We start from the raw sequence: 19,676 nt of genomic DNA, 5'->3' as shown, positions 1-19,676 counted from the left end.
CATTAAGACAGCGAATTTTATAAAGATATTTATTGTGCAAGAATGATTTTCATGCTCATTTACAATGAAATAATTAGTTTTAACAAATAATCATGCCATTGCTTAATTTCAACACTGAACAGAGTATTTACATTCAAGTTTATATCTTTGTTCAAGTTACATGTACAATGTTGTCAGAATTAAGCAAGAATGCATCTTCAAAGCGAAGTTTTTTTGTTGTGTTTTGTTTTGTTTTTACAATAGAGTATCATCACCTTTCAGACTTTTACTGGAAATGACAAATTTCCTGTCTTTGCAGTACCCTTATTTCCCAGCTACAGCACTGGAAAAGAACAAAAAAAGCCCAGTGGAACCAGTGTCACACACATAAATCAGTCTCCAATTAGCCAGGCATTTAAACAGGAAGGAGGCTGCAGAATAACCTCTGCACAAGCCATTTTTGGGGCACTGTTTAGGTCATCCTTGAAACAGATCCTGCCTTAAGAAGATGAATCTCAGGACAATTCATTCACAAAGTCTTAAATAACAAAAGACCTGCTTTGTCAATACTGAAGTGAACATCTTGTACTAGCACCAGACACACGACACACCCTGCAACTTTTTATTGTGTTCTGGGGCTTTATTGTCCACCACAGGGATGCCCAGGATCACAGCATTGTGGTCTGGTAGCTACTAAAAACAATTTTAAAAAATCACAAACAAACAAACAACAACAAACAAAAACCAACCAAACAAACAAAAACCCCACAAAAAACATCACACTCCAGCTCCCAACTATAAAAACAACAACAAAATAAGAAAAAAAACTTTCAATGAGCAGAAATTCAAACTGTAACTTTTTGGTTCTCCTTTTTCCTCTTCACACTCTACGATGTAAAGGAACTTCAGAGTCCAGCCCATGTTTTCTCGGCCTGCACACAAATCTCTCCCTTCTCTATCAAAGGTTTCCAACCAACTTCTCAGGCACGTCCCTCCCGCCCTGACCTGAGCTGAGAATCAGCTCAGAGAACACCCAAACTCAGAAATGGTTCTGAATGACAGATTATCAGGGTCCCACTGATAATTCAAAAATGGAACAGAATTTTTCCTTCCTTCCACAGTTCCATGAGATGCCTGCTATTCTAATCCAAGTTCTCCTGTGAGAGCTTCACCTGCTGCCTGGTTTCACAGAGGCCAAGCACAGTAACAGAAGAACCAGAGCACACTGCCAGTTTGCCAACTCACTGCTCTGACTTACCTAAGTTGTATGACAACAAAAAAAGTGATTGTCCTGGGTTTTGGCTGTGAATGTCACGGAAAGATAGTGACTTTGAAGATGCAAACCTAAAGATTCCCACATTTTAAATAACCTTTATGTTCAGCAGTGACTACTTCACTTGCTGTGCCTTCATGTTGTGACATCTCCTGCAGAACTCGTGGGCTGAGGAGCAGCTGCAGAAGGCTGCACTGGCAGCATCTCCAGCTCAGACTCACGGACAAAGATGACAGCATCACCACTGACATTGATCAAGCACTGAGCCTGGGAAAATGACAACACCCAGTTACCAAGCATTCAGCAATCATATATTTTATGTTTACTTATACCTGCTAAACAGAACTACACAGAAAAATCAACAGGGACTGGGAGAAGGACATATTATTAGAATTTATTGGTGAGGCGACCTGTGCTGTTTTCTTTTCCATCTGTTCATTTGTGTGCTACCAAACGTGCAGATGGATTTCACCACAGTGAAGTACCTGGGTATCTGTACCTGCTTTCCTTACTGTCTTGAACATAATTAATTTACTGAATATTCTGCTATTGTCCTCACAAATCAAGGTTTGTCCCTTTATGTACAAAATGGAGCATCTCCATCAGCAACTCCAGGTATTTTTACATGGAAATCCTACACTCCAAATCATAATCCAACATCAGAAATACCAAGTAAATTCTTCACTACTGTGCAACTGTTTCCTGCAATTTACTTCATTCTAGCAAGCTTGGTCTTATCCATCCTCATAATTTTGTGTTAATACAAGAACACTCTTGGATTCTTCAAGCATTATCCAAGATATCAAGAAATGTTGTGCAGCTATGGCTTTACAGCACTGCTGTTTTTTAAAGACATTTGTATTATACTAACCCCAAGAGCCCTTGTCATTTCACATCCCAATGTACCTGATTTTTGTTTGGGTTCTCCATGAAAACACACTGCTTCATTATGTATGACACAACTGCATTCCCTCCCAGAGCTGCAACATGGGCTCTCACCATGGCAAACACTTCAGCAATAAAAGCGTGCAGGAAGCCACTGACACCACCCTCCTAGAATGGAAAAAATACACATTACAGATGCTACAAGATGCAGTGTACTTCTCTTACATATTTATCAGCTGAAAAATTCAGTGAATCCTAAATGGTGTGGAGAAGTTAAAAGCCACTCGCTGTTTGAAGGGTCACAGTTACAAATGAGATGGAGAAAGATCATTCAAGGGGCCTGGAGTGACAGGACAAGATGGAATTGCCTCAAAATGGGATATTGGGAATTAGGAATTGTTCCCTGTGAGTGGTGAGGCCCTGGCACAGGGTGCCCAGAGCAGCTGTGGCTGCCCCTGGATCCCAGGCAGTGCCCCAGGCCAGACTGGACAGGGCCTGGAGCAGCCTGGGACAGTGGGAGGTGTCCCTGCCACGGCAGGGGGGTGGAACAAGAGTTTTAAGGTTGCTTCCAATCCAAACCATTCTATGGTTCTACGAAATTCTTGGAAATTTCCAGGAAGGAGTGACCATTATCTTTGATCACTGCAACTTCATGTATGTTAATGACTGTCATTGGTTCTCAACACTCACTGAAGACATGATCCCTCAAAATAATAAGGAAGCAGAGACTTGAGCTGCTCAAGCTGTTAATTTTTCTATTTTCCCCCTTGAAGCACAAAGGAACTTCTAGCCATCCCCCTTTTTTTTTTTTTTTTTTTTTTTTGACTTGATAGTGCTTGTGGGGCATTTTTACTTCTTTGGTGCAAAACGGAAGAATTTAAATTGATGTCAAAGGAGAAGGAAAACAACAAAGTATGGATTTTCCAGGCAACCAACCAAAGAAATAAAAATCCACAAAAATGCTGAGAAAAGAAACTGATCCAAGCAGAGCTCACTGTTGGTTCAAAATACATACAAAATTTCCAACTTCAAGTGAAAGGCAAGACCACCAGACTTCCCCCATGACTCTGTGTGTGTGCCACTGGAGACAATGGAAGAGGCAGACAGAAGAAGAGACTGAACTAAGCTGCTTTAGTGTTCTATCCAATTTAACAGCAATGGCAATTGTTGGCTAACCCCTTCCTAACAGTGCCAAGCACAAAACTGCTTCGTGTGCTCTGTGACAAGAGCAGCACAAAGGAACTTGCTCTGCACTCAGCACCTTCCCACAAGTGACACAAATTCTACTCCCTGGCTGTGCCACACTCAACTCAAACATCTGATTCTTACAATCAACAAATAATTGTTCCCTGACATAAAAGGAATCCCTGCCACGCAGCTCACCTCACGCAAAGAAGTGGTTTCTCGTATAAAAAACATGTTGATTATCCCAAGATATTTGGTTATTTTCGCCCCAGGGAGAAAGGAAAGAGGCGTCATCTTAACAACTGAGACAGTGGAATTGGTGCACGACGGGACAGAACGGTGCCGTAAGTATCCCTCAGCCAATGGACTTGCTTTTTCAAGGGAAGTCGCTGAAAAATGGGAAAAAACCAGGAGAAAATAACTATCAAGATCCATCATTGTTCCTCAAAACACAAAAACTCTTCTTTATGGTTTTCCACATAGCTTGGTGACAACATTCAGCTGCCTGTGATGCTCAGCCATATACGTGAGAAAGGAAATCATCATGCAAAGCATGCAGAAGGAGACAAGAAGCTGAAATGGCATTTATTGGAAAGAGTGGCATTCCTGCGAAAGGAAAACATCAAGGCGAGCAGCTGCACATACAACCATCAGTTATAATGTGAAGGTAAAGGAAAAAGTGCCAACATTTGGAAACATGTATTCTGCTGGAAGAACAAATTATAGGAAGTGTGAAAGTTGTTGTGTTTCCCCAGTGCAGCATTTTCCATTAAAACAGGTATTAATCTCTGCTAATTTAAGCAAGATAGTCAGACCTGTGGCCAAAGAACTACTGAAAACCAACTCACCACTTGCTAATTTAGTGACCATTGCCTTGACTGTCCCCTTGGTGATTGCTTCCTGTTTCTCACCCCCAATTTTCCAAGATCATACATACACCTACATCCATGCAGTGGATGTTATACAGTTAGTAGGCGTACACATGTACGGAGAACTAATTACAGCAAGACTTCATTTTGCTTTTTACGCTACAGTTCATTGACCCTAGTGAGGTTACAGAACAATGTCAGAAGTTTGCACCCTCGGGAATTCATCCCACACATGAGCTGCAATGCTCCTGCTGGGCAGGGCACTCAGGCACTAAGTCACCACTGGGAAATCAGAGATATGTCTCAGATTATCAGAACGTGGTAGAAACAGCCGCCTACTTGTCTTAATTGATCCGCGCCTTATGGTCTGAGCTTTCAGTTTAATGAGCTCTATCCAGCTGTTGCATCTGTCTGCAAAGGAACTGTAATCAACTGACGTTGCTGGAAACACAGACAGAAAAACAAAAGAAAAAAAAAACAGAAAAAAAATATATGGATGATGTCTCTTGCTCATCGCAGTGCTCCTTTTTGAGGAAGCAATGATTCCTATCTGAGAGAGAACAACCATCCGTTCCAGGTCTGTCTAAAAGGAAAAGTTACAGGACAGGTCTGGACTTGTCCAAACCAAAGTACCGATTTCTGGTGATGGCCCAGCTCTGAACCAACTGCCTGAGTGGGACTTCAGCACTGAAAAAACATGCAAATACAGTAATTAAGGACTTATGATAGATTAGGTTTATTTATAATCTCAATTTAGGCTGTAAGTTATGGCTTTTTAAACTTTATTTAAGCCTTTTTTAATTTTCATTTTCATTGCTTTTTCTTCCTTACAAAGAGCTGCTGATCAGGATTTAAATTTCCCAACTGTCTATCAATGATAACTAACCTACAGAGTGGAAAAAAAAAAGCTTTGGTGATGAGGATAAGAGTCACAAACTGAAACAACACCTCTGTTTTATACACAAATGAATCTTCCTTCCAGAACAGTCTTTCTTGCCCCAACACCCCACCCGTTATCATTACAATCAAAAGTAAGAGTTGTTTCTGCTATGACTTTTGGTATTAGTTGCAGGGGTGTTTACATTTCTTTAAAAAAAAAGAGGGGGTTGCAAACACTGTTTCTTCGTTATCCTGAAGAAACGGGAGGAACACATGCTAACTTCAAATTAACACAGGCAAAACAGCTCTCTTCCCAGGGACTCATTTGCTGTCAGATAAACTTCTATCAACGTACCTGACAGAGAGGCTGTTATTATTAACAAATCTAACTTTTATAATGAAAAGTCACATCAAAATATTAGGATCTCATTAAGCCACACCAGAGCATGCACTCTCAGTTAAGTAGTAAACACTTCCTGGAGTAAGACACATCCAAAAAGAGTATACCAATATCCCAAGAATGCTCATTCTGTTCTGGCAGATGGCTAGATTAAGGAAACTCACCTCTCTGAGCAGCAGGAATACCTGTGTGGGAGCTTGCACCCTCCAGGACTTCTAATAAAACAAAATTAATTGCGTTCAGATCATCTATTAAGCAGAGTTACAGGACAACAGCTTCCAAGCAAGATGGGAGGGACTATTTAGGAGGGCCTGTAGTGACAGCACAAGGGGAATGGCTTCACACTGACAGAGGAGGTTTGGATGGGATTTGGGGAGGAATTGCTCCCTGTGAGGCTGGGGAGGCCCTGGAGCAGCCTGGGACAGTGGAAGGTGTCCCTGCCACGTCAGGGGTTGGAAAGAGATGATCTTTAAGGTCCCTTCCAACCCAAACTGCTCCATGATTCTCTGACCCTTATAGAAGATTTCAGAGTCAAGTGTGAAAAAAACCCACCCTCTATATAGTATACTGTGTACTTTGATAACAGAGTTAGTATAAATAATTCACTTTACTAAATCTACCTTGCAGTTTTAATATATTTATTCATCAAAGGTCACTACTGTATAAGACTGTAAACATGTATTTTTAGAACAACAATTCTATAGAAAACGAAAAATATATTAAATAACCTGCTAATTAAATGTAACAACAATGAGGTTGTGAAGAAATGACAGATGGAATAATTTTTTGGCTGAACTGCTCTGCCTACAGCAGGATCTGGAATGTGGAGAACACCAGGAAAAGGGGAACATGGGAACAGGCTGCCCTCCACTGGTCAGTGCCCAGCACACAGGGAGCACAGGCCAGGAAGGGGTACAGAGACATGAGCAGAAATTGCTGGACAGCTTCTCTTTTTGAAAATAAAATGTGTAGCAAATTAAAAGTTAAGCATTAAAAAAAAAAAAATCAATAAGAATCTTTTTGCTGAAATTAATCTGGCCTCTGAAAATACAAATAAGTGTGGAAGGCACCCTTCTTTACACAACTGATGTAACAGGCAAAAAAGGGAATTCAAACATTTACAGCAATTCCCAGATATTTAATTTCCTCTCAGTAACAATTTTGGCAGATAATCCAACAAGGGGGAAGGAGTTAAAGACAGCTGATTTTAATGACTTGAATTTTTAATGCAGTCATAGAAGAACTGTGACAATCATTCTTGAAATGCAGCTCTATCTCAGGTAAAATAAAGCAGCTGTTTACCAGCTACAAGGTGCTGCACTGTACAGATTATTTACTATAAAAGTTTAGGCTCTTTTCACTTAAAGAAAATTAGCATGCATCCAGTATCTGGTAGGTAAAGTATTTCCCATCACAAGAACGAAGAGATCAATTCTGTGAGGCTGAGAAAACACGGAGGTACTTTATATGGACCATTTCCAGTATGTGACAAGCCTAATTATTAGGTAATTGATAGTTATGTCAGATGACACCCAACACCCAGTGGTTTGCAGCATCTTCAATATTCTAAATGCAAAGACATGAAATATAGACAGAATGATCAGCCAAACCATCTTCTGTGACTCTCAAAAAATTTGACAACATGAGCAAATATACCCATTATGCTTAGGCAACAAAGCACATTTACAGCCTGTGAAAGTGCAGATATTTTAAAGCTTCTACAACTATGAAAGAGCAGAACCCAAAATCCATAAAAAACAACAGTTTAATATTCTTCTCCTTAACTGACCTTTAGATGGAGAGAATGGTTGAGAAGAAAGGGGATCAGAGCAAAGTTCCAAGGGAAATTGTAGCTGTTCTTCATTGTCTGTAGATGCTACAACATAGAAAATACGGCAAACTGATAATTAACCCCCAAAATAAGATTTGCCAGTAATTACAAGCAGAGTCAATTTAGGTCTGACTTGAACAGGCATTTTCAGCATCAAGTGCATCAAGTGATGCAGTTCTGCAGAAACAGGTTTGTGACAAGTAACAAATCCAGCTGCAACACTGAATAGAGCCTGTGTTCCACTAAACAGCATTTGAAGTTTTTAGGAGAAAAATAAAGTCCATTCATGTGTTTTTATTTTGATTCTGCAGTTAGATCTATGTCAGCTATTATAATAAAAATTAGCACTTATTTCACATGAAAGAAAACAGATCACTGTACTGAAAAAGTCAGCTATAACTAATGTTTTAGAAACATGTGGCTCTGTTCCATCTAATTCCATTCTGAAGAATTGGGTAATCCTGAGTTCTGTCTGAATTCCAGACTGCACACATGCATTTCCAGCTTAAGATGGTACTTCATTAGCAAGGTGACATATGCAGACCACAGCAGCCTCCTCCATCACCTCCACGTGCTTCACTGAGCCCCAAAACTGTTACTGACCTGCTTAAGGGTTTTCAGAAGGTTGGAGTTTTTTAAAAGTATAATTTATTTTTCACCTTCTACAAATACAGACAAAATTTGTACTTATAAAAACTACTTCAAAGTAGGTAGAGTAAGAAAGTACTACACATTCGTTGATTATGCAAAATAAATATGTAATACTTGATAAGTAAGTCATCCTGCTGCAGGTCAAGTACATGAGAACTCTAAAAAACCTCTGTGTTGAAAGAACCTCCCTGAAAAATATGTATATTTGAACTTGATTATCTTTTTGAGTCCCTTTCAACTCAGAATATTCTGTACATGTAACTGAAATTAAAATCCAGACTCATCAGGCACTGGGGACAAAAAAGGAAAGATGCCTCACAATATTTACCTCTTTGCTGTGATTTTTCTGTAGGTGCTTTGTTGGCTTGTAGCGCTTGGTTTTTGTCATATGTAATGGCAACAGCTGTGACTGCAATCTGCAAATCAGAAATATTTGGTATATTAGGTAAGTTGATCTCTTGTGAAATCTGAAAAATAATTTTGCAAACAAGCAGTTCTTTGCATAGAAACATAACAGGGGAAAAACCATCCAAGAATTCACCAGCCAGAGCAGTAAATCAAACCCTAGCCCAGCTTACCCTGAGCAGCAAACATTAACTAGGGTTATGCCTATGTGCTGGAAGTTAAAGGCAGCAGTTCCCTTACCTGGACCAGCTCATCCTCTGGCAGAGCCACTGTGAAGTTCACATGGCAAAGGCAGCAAGGAACCATGGACCGCAGCTTAAAATACAAACTCTGTTCAAGACAGGAAAGCATTTTGTGTCACTCAGGGAAAAAAGCGTGGTTTGTTTCAGAGAAATTAAGGATCAAAACTCTTTTCACAGTAGAAGTCATCTAACGATATTAATTTTTTCTTGAAGAAGAATTACATGTGTGAAAAGTCAGGAGAGAATGCCATTTACTGTGGAGCTATCTTTCTATTTCTAGAGTATACTGCTAGGCAAAGTACTCCTTCAGGTCCCACAAGCTCTGGAATTCCCTAATATACTAAAAATATACTAAACCTATCTTCACAGAAACTCACAAGCTAATTACAGACACTTGCATTCTACTTTCAAAATTATGAGGCACATGTTATTTTCAGTATAGCTGAATTTTACTTGGCTCCCGTTTGAACACTTTAAAAAGTATTTGAAATAAGATTCTTACCTTCAACAGATTCTCACAGAGATCATTAAAGTTCTTATTGAGTGTTTGATTTGTTGGGTTAATGTTGCTTAATCTGGACACTCTAACTGCTGTGAACATCTGAATCAGAAACAAACATGGGGATTTTTTGCCAACATATGCAAATATATTTTATCCAGTGTCTTAAACCCAAAGTCATAAAGAAGGAAAATAATGTAAAGTATGTTAACATATATGTTCAATAAGTAACAAAATAAGTTAGCTAAGCAACACAGTCAATAATCTGTACCCTTTAAGGGGCTTCAAACCTAGCCAAACCTTTCAAAAAGCCAAAACCTTGAAGTTCAAATTTACTGTAATTACTTTCATATTTCTGTATTAGATTATTTGTTACATGACAGCATTAAATAAACCAACAAAAGCCCAGGTTCTCATACCTTATTGTTCTTACCAAAATACTACTTTTATTTCTGTCACAAGGGTGTCCTTTGACTTTAGCTTTCAAAATATACACTTAAATTACTACAGCATATTTCAACACAATTTAGCAAAAAGTTTCAATTTTGAATAACCTTACTTGAATTTCTGGTGTCCAGTTATTTATACCAGGCATAATTTCTGTGTTGCAACTGTAGAAACCTGTGAAGAAAATAATTGGGAAAAAAATCTATTGTATACACTGCAATTTAAAAATACTTGTAAAGGAAACATATGTGACAAGGCTTTGCAAGTATTTTTCTTCATGTGGTTTTGAATATTGAATGATACACCAGAAGTGAGATCAACATTCAATAAACAAATACAGAATCCTTGTAGGAGTTGCTAACACCCCAAATCCACAACTGCTCCACCTATTTCTATTAGATAAACTATTCACAAATGAGGAAATTTTTTGGAAAGGTGTGATTTGAAAAGCTAAAAAGCCAGCCTTTAATAGAGAGCACAGAAAAGGCTGCAAAGGAACTAGCATACTGACTTATTGCAAATGAAGAACAGAATTATAAGGACTTAACAGCAGAGTAAAGTAAGTTATTAACAGCAAGCCAGTGATTCTGAAATCCTGAAGAAACAGTTAAATAAGCAGAAAAGAGGCCAATCTGGTAGGGCCCATATAAAAGCACAAAATGAGCTAGAAAAGAGCTCGTGTAGCAGCTTGCAGAGGGTATAAATATTAATGGACTGTCTTTCAGAACATCAAAAGCAGAAATTCCGTTGAAGAATCAAATAAAATTTAGGAAAGATACGCAGAAATAATAACACGAGAGCAGAAAACATGCTTTTCTTTTTACAGCAGTGTAGTACAGCTTTCCACAACAGCAGAAAACCAGTCCTTTGTTTATTTGTCTTGAACAAGTGTCTGAAGGAGATATTGAACAAAAAGGCAAATGAAAGGTTGCAATAAAGCACAGAAGAGGCAGAAGATCAAACAGCTCATTGACACTGAAGTCCCACTGCCAGAGAGCAGTGTTCAAGCTCCAGTAGTGAGGTGCTAAGTGCTTTCCTGGGTGCAGTGTGCTGCTGATGCAGCAAAGGGAGCCTCAGCAGCTGGAAGCACAGCACTGCACTCCTGCTGCCAGCCCAGCAGCACCCACTGCCCAGCAGCTCTCAGCAAGCACAGACAAAGGCACCTGACCTGTCCCATCCACCTGGGCCATCAGCAGGTACTTGGAAAGGTCCTTCAGCAAGCTCTCCTAACAAACTGACCATGAAACATCATCCAATGCAATGTAAATGTACGACCAGGGAAAGAGGGAGGGACAGAACCGCTCCATTTTCACAGTGAAGGTATCTGCAAGTTTGGATTTTGTGCTTCAAACATATTCCTAACTTACAAGCAGAAGAGGATAAAACAAGATGATGAAGGTGATGGCTGATGGCCTTAATTTAGGGCAATAAAATCAACTGCAGCAGAACTGGATAATCAGTGAGGAATAAAGGTGATAGTAATAGATAACTACAAGGATGGTTCTGAGCTTGACACAACAATATTAACACAGGTATCAGTTACTAGGAAGGAAACCAAGACTTTCTCAGAAGAAACACAGCGACAAGAGGAAGGAAATTCACAGTGACTAGAGAAAAGACAAGGACAAATCAAATGTCCAGAACAATTTCTATATAATGGACAACTACCTTTCCTCTTATCTAGATACAGCAGTTCTGTTGGGGAAGGTATGACATATCTATACAACAATAAATAGCATAAAGACAACTGATACCAGGCAAAAATTAGTTCTCTATTTTACTTTCATTAACCTGAGCCCTACAAATCCGTAATTCAGTCTAAAAATCTTCAGAAACAATAATATTGTCAGGTCTCTTGGAACTTTTAAAACAATTTTTAATAAAACTAGTCATATTTTGTCATTTTGCAGAAAAATATGGTTGTAACTATACCAGAAGGTGGTGGAACATCTGTCAGTAAAGAATGTACATCTTCCATTGCATCTGTGTCATCAATCTGCAAAAAGGGAATAATTGAGGAAAAACACGTTGCTGTGCCAGTAAGAAGTTTCTAAAATAAATCAAATAACCTCCATTCCATTCAACCTTTAATACCCTTCTTTCAGATCAGATGAGAGCCCTGCCACGGTCTGTAAATACTTCTGGTGTGTCTCTACATTCATCCTGTCTTATTGCCCTGCAAGATATCCACATTTACCTTGAACTCCCAACATTTTCTTATCAAGTGTTTTAGAAATGCTTCATAAATTAACTCCAGTATTGAAGGGTTTTCTGCAAAGTAATATGTCTCCTTCTCCCTCTCCATGTAAAAGGAGTTATCTTTTTTCCCTTCAAAAAACAGCCCAAAAACTAAACAAAACCAACCCAGATATCTTTACCTCTCATAATTGCCTTCTCAGCCTCTTTCAGCACATCCACATCACAATGAAATTTTCACTACTTTTTCTTATATAGTACCAGTGAAAAATGATTTTACTCTTGAAAGCTTCGTCAGGAGTTTAACTAAATTTTCTGGAATATTGTTTCTGATATCCACTTAATCATAAGCCAAACTTCTCAAATAAAACAGTAAATGATTCCACAGATAAAAAGTAATTTTTTCCTATAAATGCCTTACAAAATGCTCATTTTTTTACAAAGCTAGTAGTTGACCCTTTCTGCAAAAGCACCATCAAATCTAAATTTATTATCCCAAACTCTCCCAACTTGTTATCTTTTAGCTCTCCTTTTGTATCTCTGTTTTCACACAAATTCCTGTTATAGTGCTCCCACATTCTTCCTATCTACCTTTCTTACAGATTACTTTCTATTCAGATGGTGACTTGTGAAGATTAACAAAGCCTTAGATGTACCTTAGGCTGCAATTACAGCCTGTATTTTGAAGTAGGTTTTAGTCAGTGATAGGTATTTGTACTGTCTCTGTCTACAGGATGATCAAACTCCAGCCCTTTTTTAACACTTGCTGGAGCATTAAAGACTTCAAAGCAGACAATGTCCAATCTTGTCTTTGAATTTCAGTGAACATAGAGGTAACAGAAATCTATGTCCTTTATTTATCTGTAGGTGTTGTTCTTTCTGGATGCAGCTGTAGAAAGAACTGGAAGGTATTGTCACAAGTTGTGTATTCTTAAATTGTGAAAAGCAATAGCTGAAATACATAAAATCTTCTTTTTTGTGCTCTCTTGGTACATGTAGTTTTTTGAATGCTTTGAATAGAACCCATTCTGGAAGCTAATAATTCTGAATGTTCACCTACAACAGTAAAAGCTTTGAAACAGGAAGAAAATACAATCATTTTATTTGTTAAATATAAAGTGTGGCAACACAGAACCTCAGTGTTTATAAAAATAGATCTTGAGTTTTTGATTAGTCTGATCCGCTGCTTGAAGCAAGCAGGATGACATTTCTTAACAGCTTTTAATTATTATTATCTAGAGATTGCTACATATTCATCAAGAGCAGGGCAATCTTTTTTCAGATAGTTTGTAGACTGCACTGTGCTTTAAGCAAATAGAGTAAGAAAAAGAGAGACAAAGCAAAATCTAATACTTCTAATCTAATACTTTTTCTATTGATACAAAAGGGAAAAAAAACATACACAATTTAGGAACTGTTCTTGGAGATGAGTAAGTTTTTTTGATATATATTTCAGGAGGAGAAAAGTATGAGCATGAGTAGTGAAAATGTTTATCACCTCCAAGACAAAAGCATCCTTCTTCCCATGTGAAAGGTCAAGCTCTGTAACTTCATCAGAGCTTTCTGACTGAGATCTCAATAGCCTGGAACGCTGTCTTGGCTCTGGAATGGGAGACCCAATAATTTCTTCAGGTAACTCCTAAAAAGAATGTAAGAATTAACAGATGTTCTGCCCAGCTTAAAAAAAAAATTAACTCTCCACAAGTTGTTAACAATTCTAAGAATCAGACCATTCTGAAAATCATTCTACTGAGAAATATAGCTAAATAATACCAAGCTGATTTGGCTATGTGGCAAAGGGATCTGAAAATTCCAGCATCTTTCCAAAACCCAGTGAAAGAAGTCTGTATCTCTATTTGTAAATAAACTTATGTTCTGAATGACTCAGTAAGAAACAATGGAGATACAGTACATATACTGAATCAGAATGCTTTATTTCTAAAACTAAAAAAATGTACTTACTGGAGGATTAATCTCATAAAGTTCCTTGTTCTTTGCTATTGTATCATTTATTTTCTTTTGCATGTGGGATATGTGCTGCTCATAGGTGCCATCATTTGGAGTCTTCCCAGCAATCTGAATACCTCCAGGTGTTGGCAAAGCAGCTAAATACACACCTGTTGCAGACTTTTAAAAAAGTCACAAAGAAAAAGACAAGTATATAAGCATGAATTCCTAATATTTTCATATAAAGCTTTCCATAATGCTTATGCTAAAACAGCATTGTAACATGCAAATTACAGCAGCATCTATTGCAAATAAACAAACAAACTAAAAATGAAAGCCTCTGCTCCAGTATATTTGGCATAAGCAAATAGTTTGTTAAGAGTTTTTGAAGGTCTATAAAATTTGGCCAAACCATTTCCTGCACCAGTGAGGTTGTGACAACCCTATTTCTATTTACAGGAAACAGATCATGAAAGACAAATGAAGATGCCACCCAGAATTACCCTGATGCAGGAAGCAGCAGTATATATTACTATTCTAATCTAGCATGAAAGAATGGGGTTAGAAAATACTGTTAATGAACACTTCTTGACTTTCTCAAATCTGTCATTTATTTCTTCAGTTCCATCAAAGAGGAGGCAACAGAACTTCCCCTTGTTGCCAATTAAGGAAAATATTTACTGACAGGCTTAACTGACCTTCTTTGTCATGGAACTGCAATTCAATTTGAAGAACAGGGATCTCTTTGACAGAACCTTTTACAGAATACCATAATTTTTCTACAATTTGTGCCAATTAACTGCTTGAAATTTCTTTTCCTCTCATCCCCTTTTTAATCATCTTGTCTTTTACCATTTTCAAGAGATTTGAATCTTCTTCTGCTGGTTATGAAAGAAAAGCCTGTCCCGATTTTACAATAATTAAGACACTTGCTTTTAAAATGACATTTTAATATGTCTGATTCCTCTGAATCCCACAACACTTGTATGTCTTCTGAAAAAATACTGTAATAAAGCAGAACCCTAGGATCCCAACAGTACTTACTGCCAAGCCCATCAGCATATTTTCCCCCACAGTGATCTGAATTCTCAGCCCAAAGAGGGCATTCATTCCTCTCAGCTTGAGTTTGTTCATCAGCTGTGTGTGCACTTCATACTCCATGAATGGCAGGAGGTTACTGATAGATGTTGCATTTGCTTCAGCCTGGGCTTTCTTCTTCAGCCGGCACAACCTGGCAACACAAACCAGCACAGACAGAGCTCCAGTGCATCTGTGGGGACTGAAAGGGACCACAGGGTACCTGGAATTCTTTTTCCTCATTGTATAACCTAATACAGCTTCCTTTCAATTCTTCTAGATGGCTGCAACAGTAAAATAAAATGCCAGTTCTTTACAAGAACTCCTTGAGACAGTGCCATCTGAAAGCTTCTATTTACAGCTTTTCTTCTAGTAAGACCCCCAATGCAAACATCTTGCTACAAGCCTCAATCAAACATTTCAGGCACAAGTACAGAAAATTACTACTGTAATTTGTAGTGGTAGAACTTTAAAAATTCCTATTAATACAGTTATTCAAGACACACATTGGAAGGAAGAAAAAAATCCCAAAATCAAACCAAACCCACATGCCCTCACAGCTAAAGCAATAACCATATTTATCTGAAAAGAATAAAGCAGAGCACAGCATTCCCATCTCTGACTATATGTCAGTCATCTTCCACTCTTTGGGTTTAGTCCTACAAGCTGAAATTCAAAGCCCACACCAGTGCAATGATACTTTCAGAGAGAAATCTTATTCAAGAACACCTGCCATTTGCATATTTTATAATATAGGGTTTGATGACACATCGGATTTTAGCAACAGGAATTCTTTCAAAGGTCTCCAAAACTTCACTTTACTAAGGAAGTATTTTGACAGATACCTGGCTTGAATAAGACATCCCTTCCCAACAACTATTGCCTCTACAGGAAGATCAATTGTGGTGAAAAGGACATCAGGAACTTTTTGCTTTCTGCAGTTGTAACAGTAAGTGAGGTGAGCAGGAAATGGCATGTTCAATTCATCATATGGGATATGGCAAAATCCACAACCTGGTGGTGAAGCTTCTTCAATCCTAAAAATACATTATGGAGAGAATACTTAAAACATCTGCATCTTGTTAACCATGCTCAGCAAGTGCACATGTGTACAAACACCTACAGAGACCTACTTAAATCATGCAGCACAACTGAACCCTGATCCCTTACACCAGTGTGACAAGTATTACAATACACCAGCTACAAGAAGAAAAAGTTGCACACTACTTGCTAAAATGCTATCAATAAAACTAGCATTGAAACTTCTTATGCATGGACTGAGAAAAAGGACATTCAGTGACCAACGATTCATAAAAACCTGTAACATCACTGAACTGGCTTTAAGCAATGTAACTTCCAAATATAATTCATGATACCACAGTTGTACAAAGAATTTGCTGTACCAAACACACCAAAAATTATCTTTTTCTCATTGTGTCCAAAACCCCGTAAGAGCAGAATACAAACAACAAACCAATCATCCTTCTGAGAAGTAGCACAAATATCAGGTAAAATTAATTATTTACTTAGAACACAGTCTCTATCCCCCATGAGGAATACCCAGGAATGACCACTATAAAAATATGAACAGGGAAAGCACAGGCCAACTGCATCACTGCAAATGGATTCTGTTTCACATCAACAATTCTCCTCAGTGATCTTGAAGAGTGCTTAAGCAAGTCTGTCAGATTTGGAACATTAGTTATCATAAGACTATGGCAAATAGATTTTGTGTTGAGCCTGAGCTTTGCCTGTTTATCTATTTTACCTCCCTCTGGCATTTCTAATCCATGCCAAGACTCTTAGTAGCACCAAAATGCATATTTTGAAAAGGGTGCTATTTTCTTTATATTATGAAGATGGTATTTCTTTCTCTCCATCATATAGTGACTACAAAACCAAGTATTTTAGTTCTGACTACATTTTTAAAACTCCATCTACGCCAGAAGACAGTGGTCTTCTGCTAACAAAGTAAAAGAATAAGAAATTGTAAAAAAACCACGTTGACTGGTTTATTATGGAAAAAGCAATGCAAGTACTACAGTGTAATAAATAGCCTTGCTTACAACTATAATTATCCCTTGAAATATTTGATTACTATCCTGATGAATACATAATAAATTACCCATATGCATTAATTAATCTTTTTTTAACCCAAAAAAATCTTTGTGGCAATGCTCAGTCTTCAAATTTTATTTGCAAGAGTGGAAACAAAGGGAGACTTCATGTTTGGCCTTCAGTTTCGTGACTTTCTTCATCAGCTTCAAGAAACACTTACTTATTTTGGAACAATCTGGCATTGTATTTGTTTGATAACCAAGCTACTTTATCTCCCACACATTAACAGTTATTTAATGGAGCATATATACACACATTACAGACACAGCCACTTTTGGCTTTTGTAAGTTATCAAACATGTCATTTTTAGGGTGTGATACAAAATTGAGAAAAGAGACCTGAAGAGGAGCAAAGGAAAAAACTGAGTTATGATCTGTGTTAGTAGTCAAACGTGTTACCTTATTGAGACTGTTAGAAATAAAAACAGAGTATCTAATGGGTGCAGAGCTCCATTACTCCTGTGGTGGTTGTTGTTAGTGAAAAGCAGTAAAGTGGTTGGTCCCGCATCCTGCACTGTAACACTGTAACCTACCCTAATAGAGAAGAACTATCTTGGCTCTGAGGAAAAAAATCAACCTCTCCCTTCTCTGACCCTATGGAAAAGAAGCCAGGCTGCCAAGACAACCTTTGTTCCAAACAGCCTTCCATGGTGCCATCCTGAAGGAACCTAGGGTTCAGTACAGCTGCTGTGCCAGATGCGGACAAAATACAGACCTCTTCACTATAAGAGAAAAGAACAACAACAGAGTGAATGCCTCTTACTTAGTGGGTGCTTATATAGCAAATTTTCACATTAAAAGGCTACTACAAGTCTCAATGAAGTTCAACATCACCACTAATTCTGAGCAGTTGTGCAATTTTATCCATTAAAACTCACAAACAATCCTCTTCTGGTTATTTAAACCACAACCATTGCATAAGCACAAGGTGAAGAAGGATTGAACAGAAAGACTTAACAGCTTTGCCTCATGTTACAAATAATATAGCAAGAGAAAGGCTAACCAGGTTTAAGCATGGTTTTCAGTGCTATGGTTCACAATGCAAAGAAATACAGCAAACCAACTAAACAGTAAAAAAAACAAGGCATAATTTTTTACCAAAGTAAAAGGGAAGTTGAGAGTCCCAGCATCTTATTATTAACATTCAATTTTCAAAAGGAAATTACAACCCAATACTGACAAGGGTGCTTCTTGAAGGATAAAAAATGGCAAAGCATTAAAATTTTACTAGGAAGAATTACAAAAATAGTACATTTTGCAAAGTAACCAACCATACTAAGGATTTAGCAGAGTTAAAGCTCTCAGAATGACCACAGAGCTTTAATAATTCTCAAGTTGTTAAATATGAAACCAACATCTAGTATTCAGTATAAAAGACTATATTGAAAAAAAAAAATAGAGAAAATCTTTCCCACACTTTCTAGAATGATACACGTGTCTTTTTTTAATTTGTTGTTTCTCCTTCCAAAATAATTTTTCATACATAACATGTCTGGCAGACCAGTACTTACACACACAGGCTTGTGCTTTAAGCATGGAATAAAGCTGAACAGGCAATAAGTATGGGAATTCCAATAAATATTTTATCAATAATCAAACACTACCAAGTTAAACTCCTTTAGAGAAATGCAAGCATTCAATTGTTTGAATTTCCTTGCTACTTCCCAAATGCAATTCAAAATAGTGAACCAGAGTAATTTTCTGTTTAATATCAGCAGACACATCTGGCCCCAGGGCAAACTGGTTTTGGGCCTGAAATGTGAAGTTTTTCATTTAAGTTCTGGTCTGCCAGTTGTTATCCAATAATGAAACTTCAATACATATACTTTTAAGAACAGTCTTAATTATTTAGATAGATTAGGTTTAGGAAACTTCATGGATAAATTAATATTGTTACTACAAAACAAATTGTAGGCTTTAGTTTAAAAAAAAAATTGTAACAGTCATTAGACAAAAACTTAAAACTTAGATCTTGCAAGATCTAAACATACATAAAAATGCCTAATACCGAAATTCCATAATCTCACTTAAACTCTGTAAAGTAGTTATAGAATAGATAGTACCAACACCTGTACTGGAATAGTTAATTTTGAATCCATTGATGATGCACTAAGTTTTCTGTGGCATTTTGAAAATAAAAATCATCATCATCATGATTTACCAAATGCTGGTTGATTCACTGTAGCCCACTACAGCATGACAACCCAATGCCTTGGCATGGGATTTTATTTCTTGTCTGATTTCTGCCCACCAGGCATCTCGTGTCTCCGGTTCATCTGAAAGACAAAGTATAAATCAGTTCACTATTCTGGACTACGCTGACACAAAGCTTCATGCAATTAACCTGAGAAGCTGAGGTTTTCATATTCAAGTGCTTTGAATGAGGATACTTGATTTCCTTCCTATTTATCACACTTCAAGGAAACACTAATGGGACTTTTTCACTAATTATCTTGTTTCTCCCCCATGTGAGCAGGTTCTCACAAATTACTGCATTCTTCTTGCTGCCCATATGACAGATAACACTAAAATACTGTAGATACTGTTCCAATCTCTACCTATTTTTAGTTCCAAACCACACAGTTACCAACAACACAAGAGCAGTGTGTAATGCAACAAAGCATCACAGATACTCTGTAATGCTAAAAACTATCAGCAATGAAACAGTATTTCTAGTAGGAAACTAGTCTTTTACTTTGCTTTACACTTGGTAGCTTTGAAATAACCTCAATAGTTTTTCCTACTGGAAGCAGTTCTCTCTGTTACCCAGAGTTTGAAAATATTTGTTCCAACC

At 37.6% G+C, this 19,676-nt stretch overlaps 1 protein-coding gene across 31 annotated transcripts in view; it reads right to left on the bottom strand.

The window, feature by feature from the left end:
- The window catches only part of C2CD5 (C2 calcium dependent domain containing 5), a 65,288-nt gene that overhangs the window by 10,589 nt on the left and 35,023 nt on the right, over positions 1–19,676 (bottom strand). For 11 of the 31 annotated variants that reach the window (XM_085569689.1, XM_085569691.1, XM_031503666.3 and 8 more), the window contains 17 exons: positions 19,044–19,158; positions 17,416–17,604; positions 15,611–15,802; positions 14,733–14,919; positions 13,704–13,868; positions 13,240–13,380; positions 11,478–11,541; positions 9,658–9,719; positions 9,102–9,200; positions 8,598–8,687; positions 8,281–8,368; positions 7,260–7,346; positions 5,635–5,685; positions 4,531–4,632; positions 3,521–3,711; positions 2,159–2,305; positions 16–1,519 (listed from right to left, as the gene is read on the bottom strand). In XM_085569689.1, the coding sequence (XP_085425815.1) occupies positions 1,388–1,519; positions 2,159–2,305; positions 3,521–3,711; positions 4,531–4,632; positions 5,635–5,685; positions 7,260–7,346; positions 8,281–8,368; positions 8,598–8,687; positions 9,102–9,200; positions 9,658–9,719; positions 11,478–11,541; positions 13,240–13,380; positions 13,704–13,868; positions 14,733–14,919; positions 15,611–15,802; positions 17,416–17,604; positions 19,044–19,158 (2,102 nt within the window). In that variant the 3' untranslated portion in view covers positions 16–1,387. The other 20 variants (XM_021529962.3, XM_085569684.1, XM_021529961.3 and 17 more) reach the window with 11 other exon arrangements.

This window comes from Lonchura striata, chromosome 1A (genome assembly GCF_050655825.1).
Source record: "Lonchura striata isolate lonStrDom1 chromosome 1A, ASM5065582v1, whole genome shotgun sequence".
Classification (NCBI taxonomy): Eukaryota; Metazoa; Chordata; class Aves; order Passeriformes; family Estrildidae; genus Lonchura; species Lonchura striata.
Note: the sequence above shows the minus strand (reverse complement) of the source record. Positions and strands in the feature narration are given on the sequence as shown.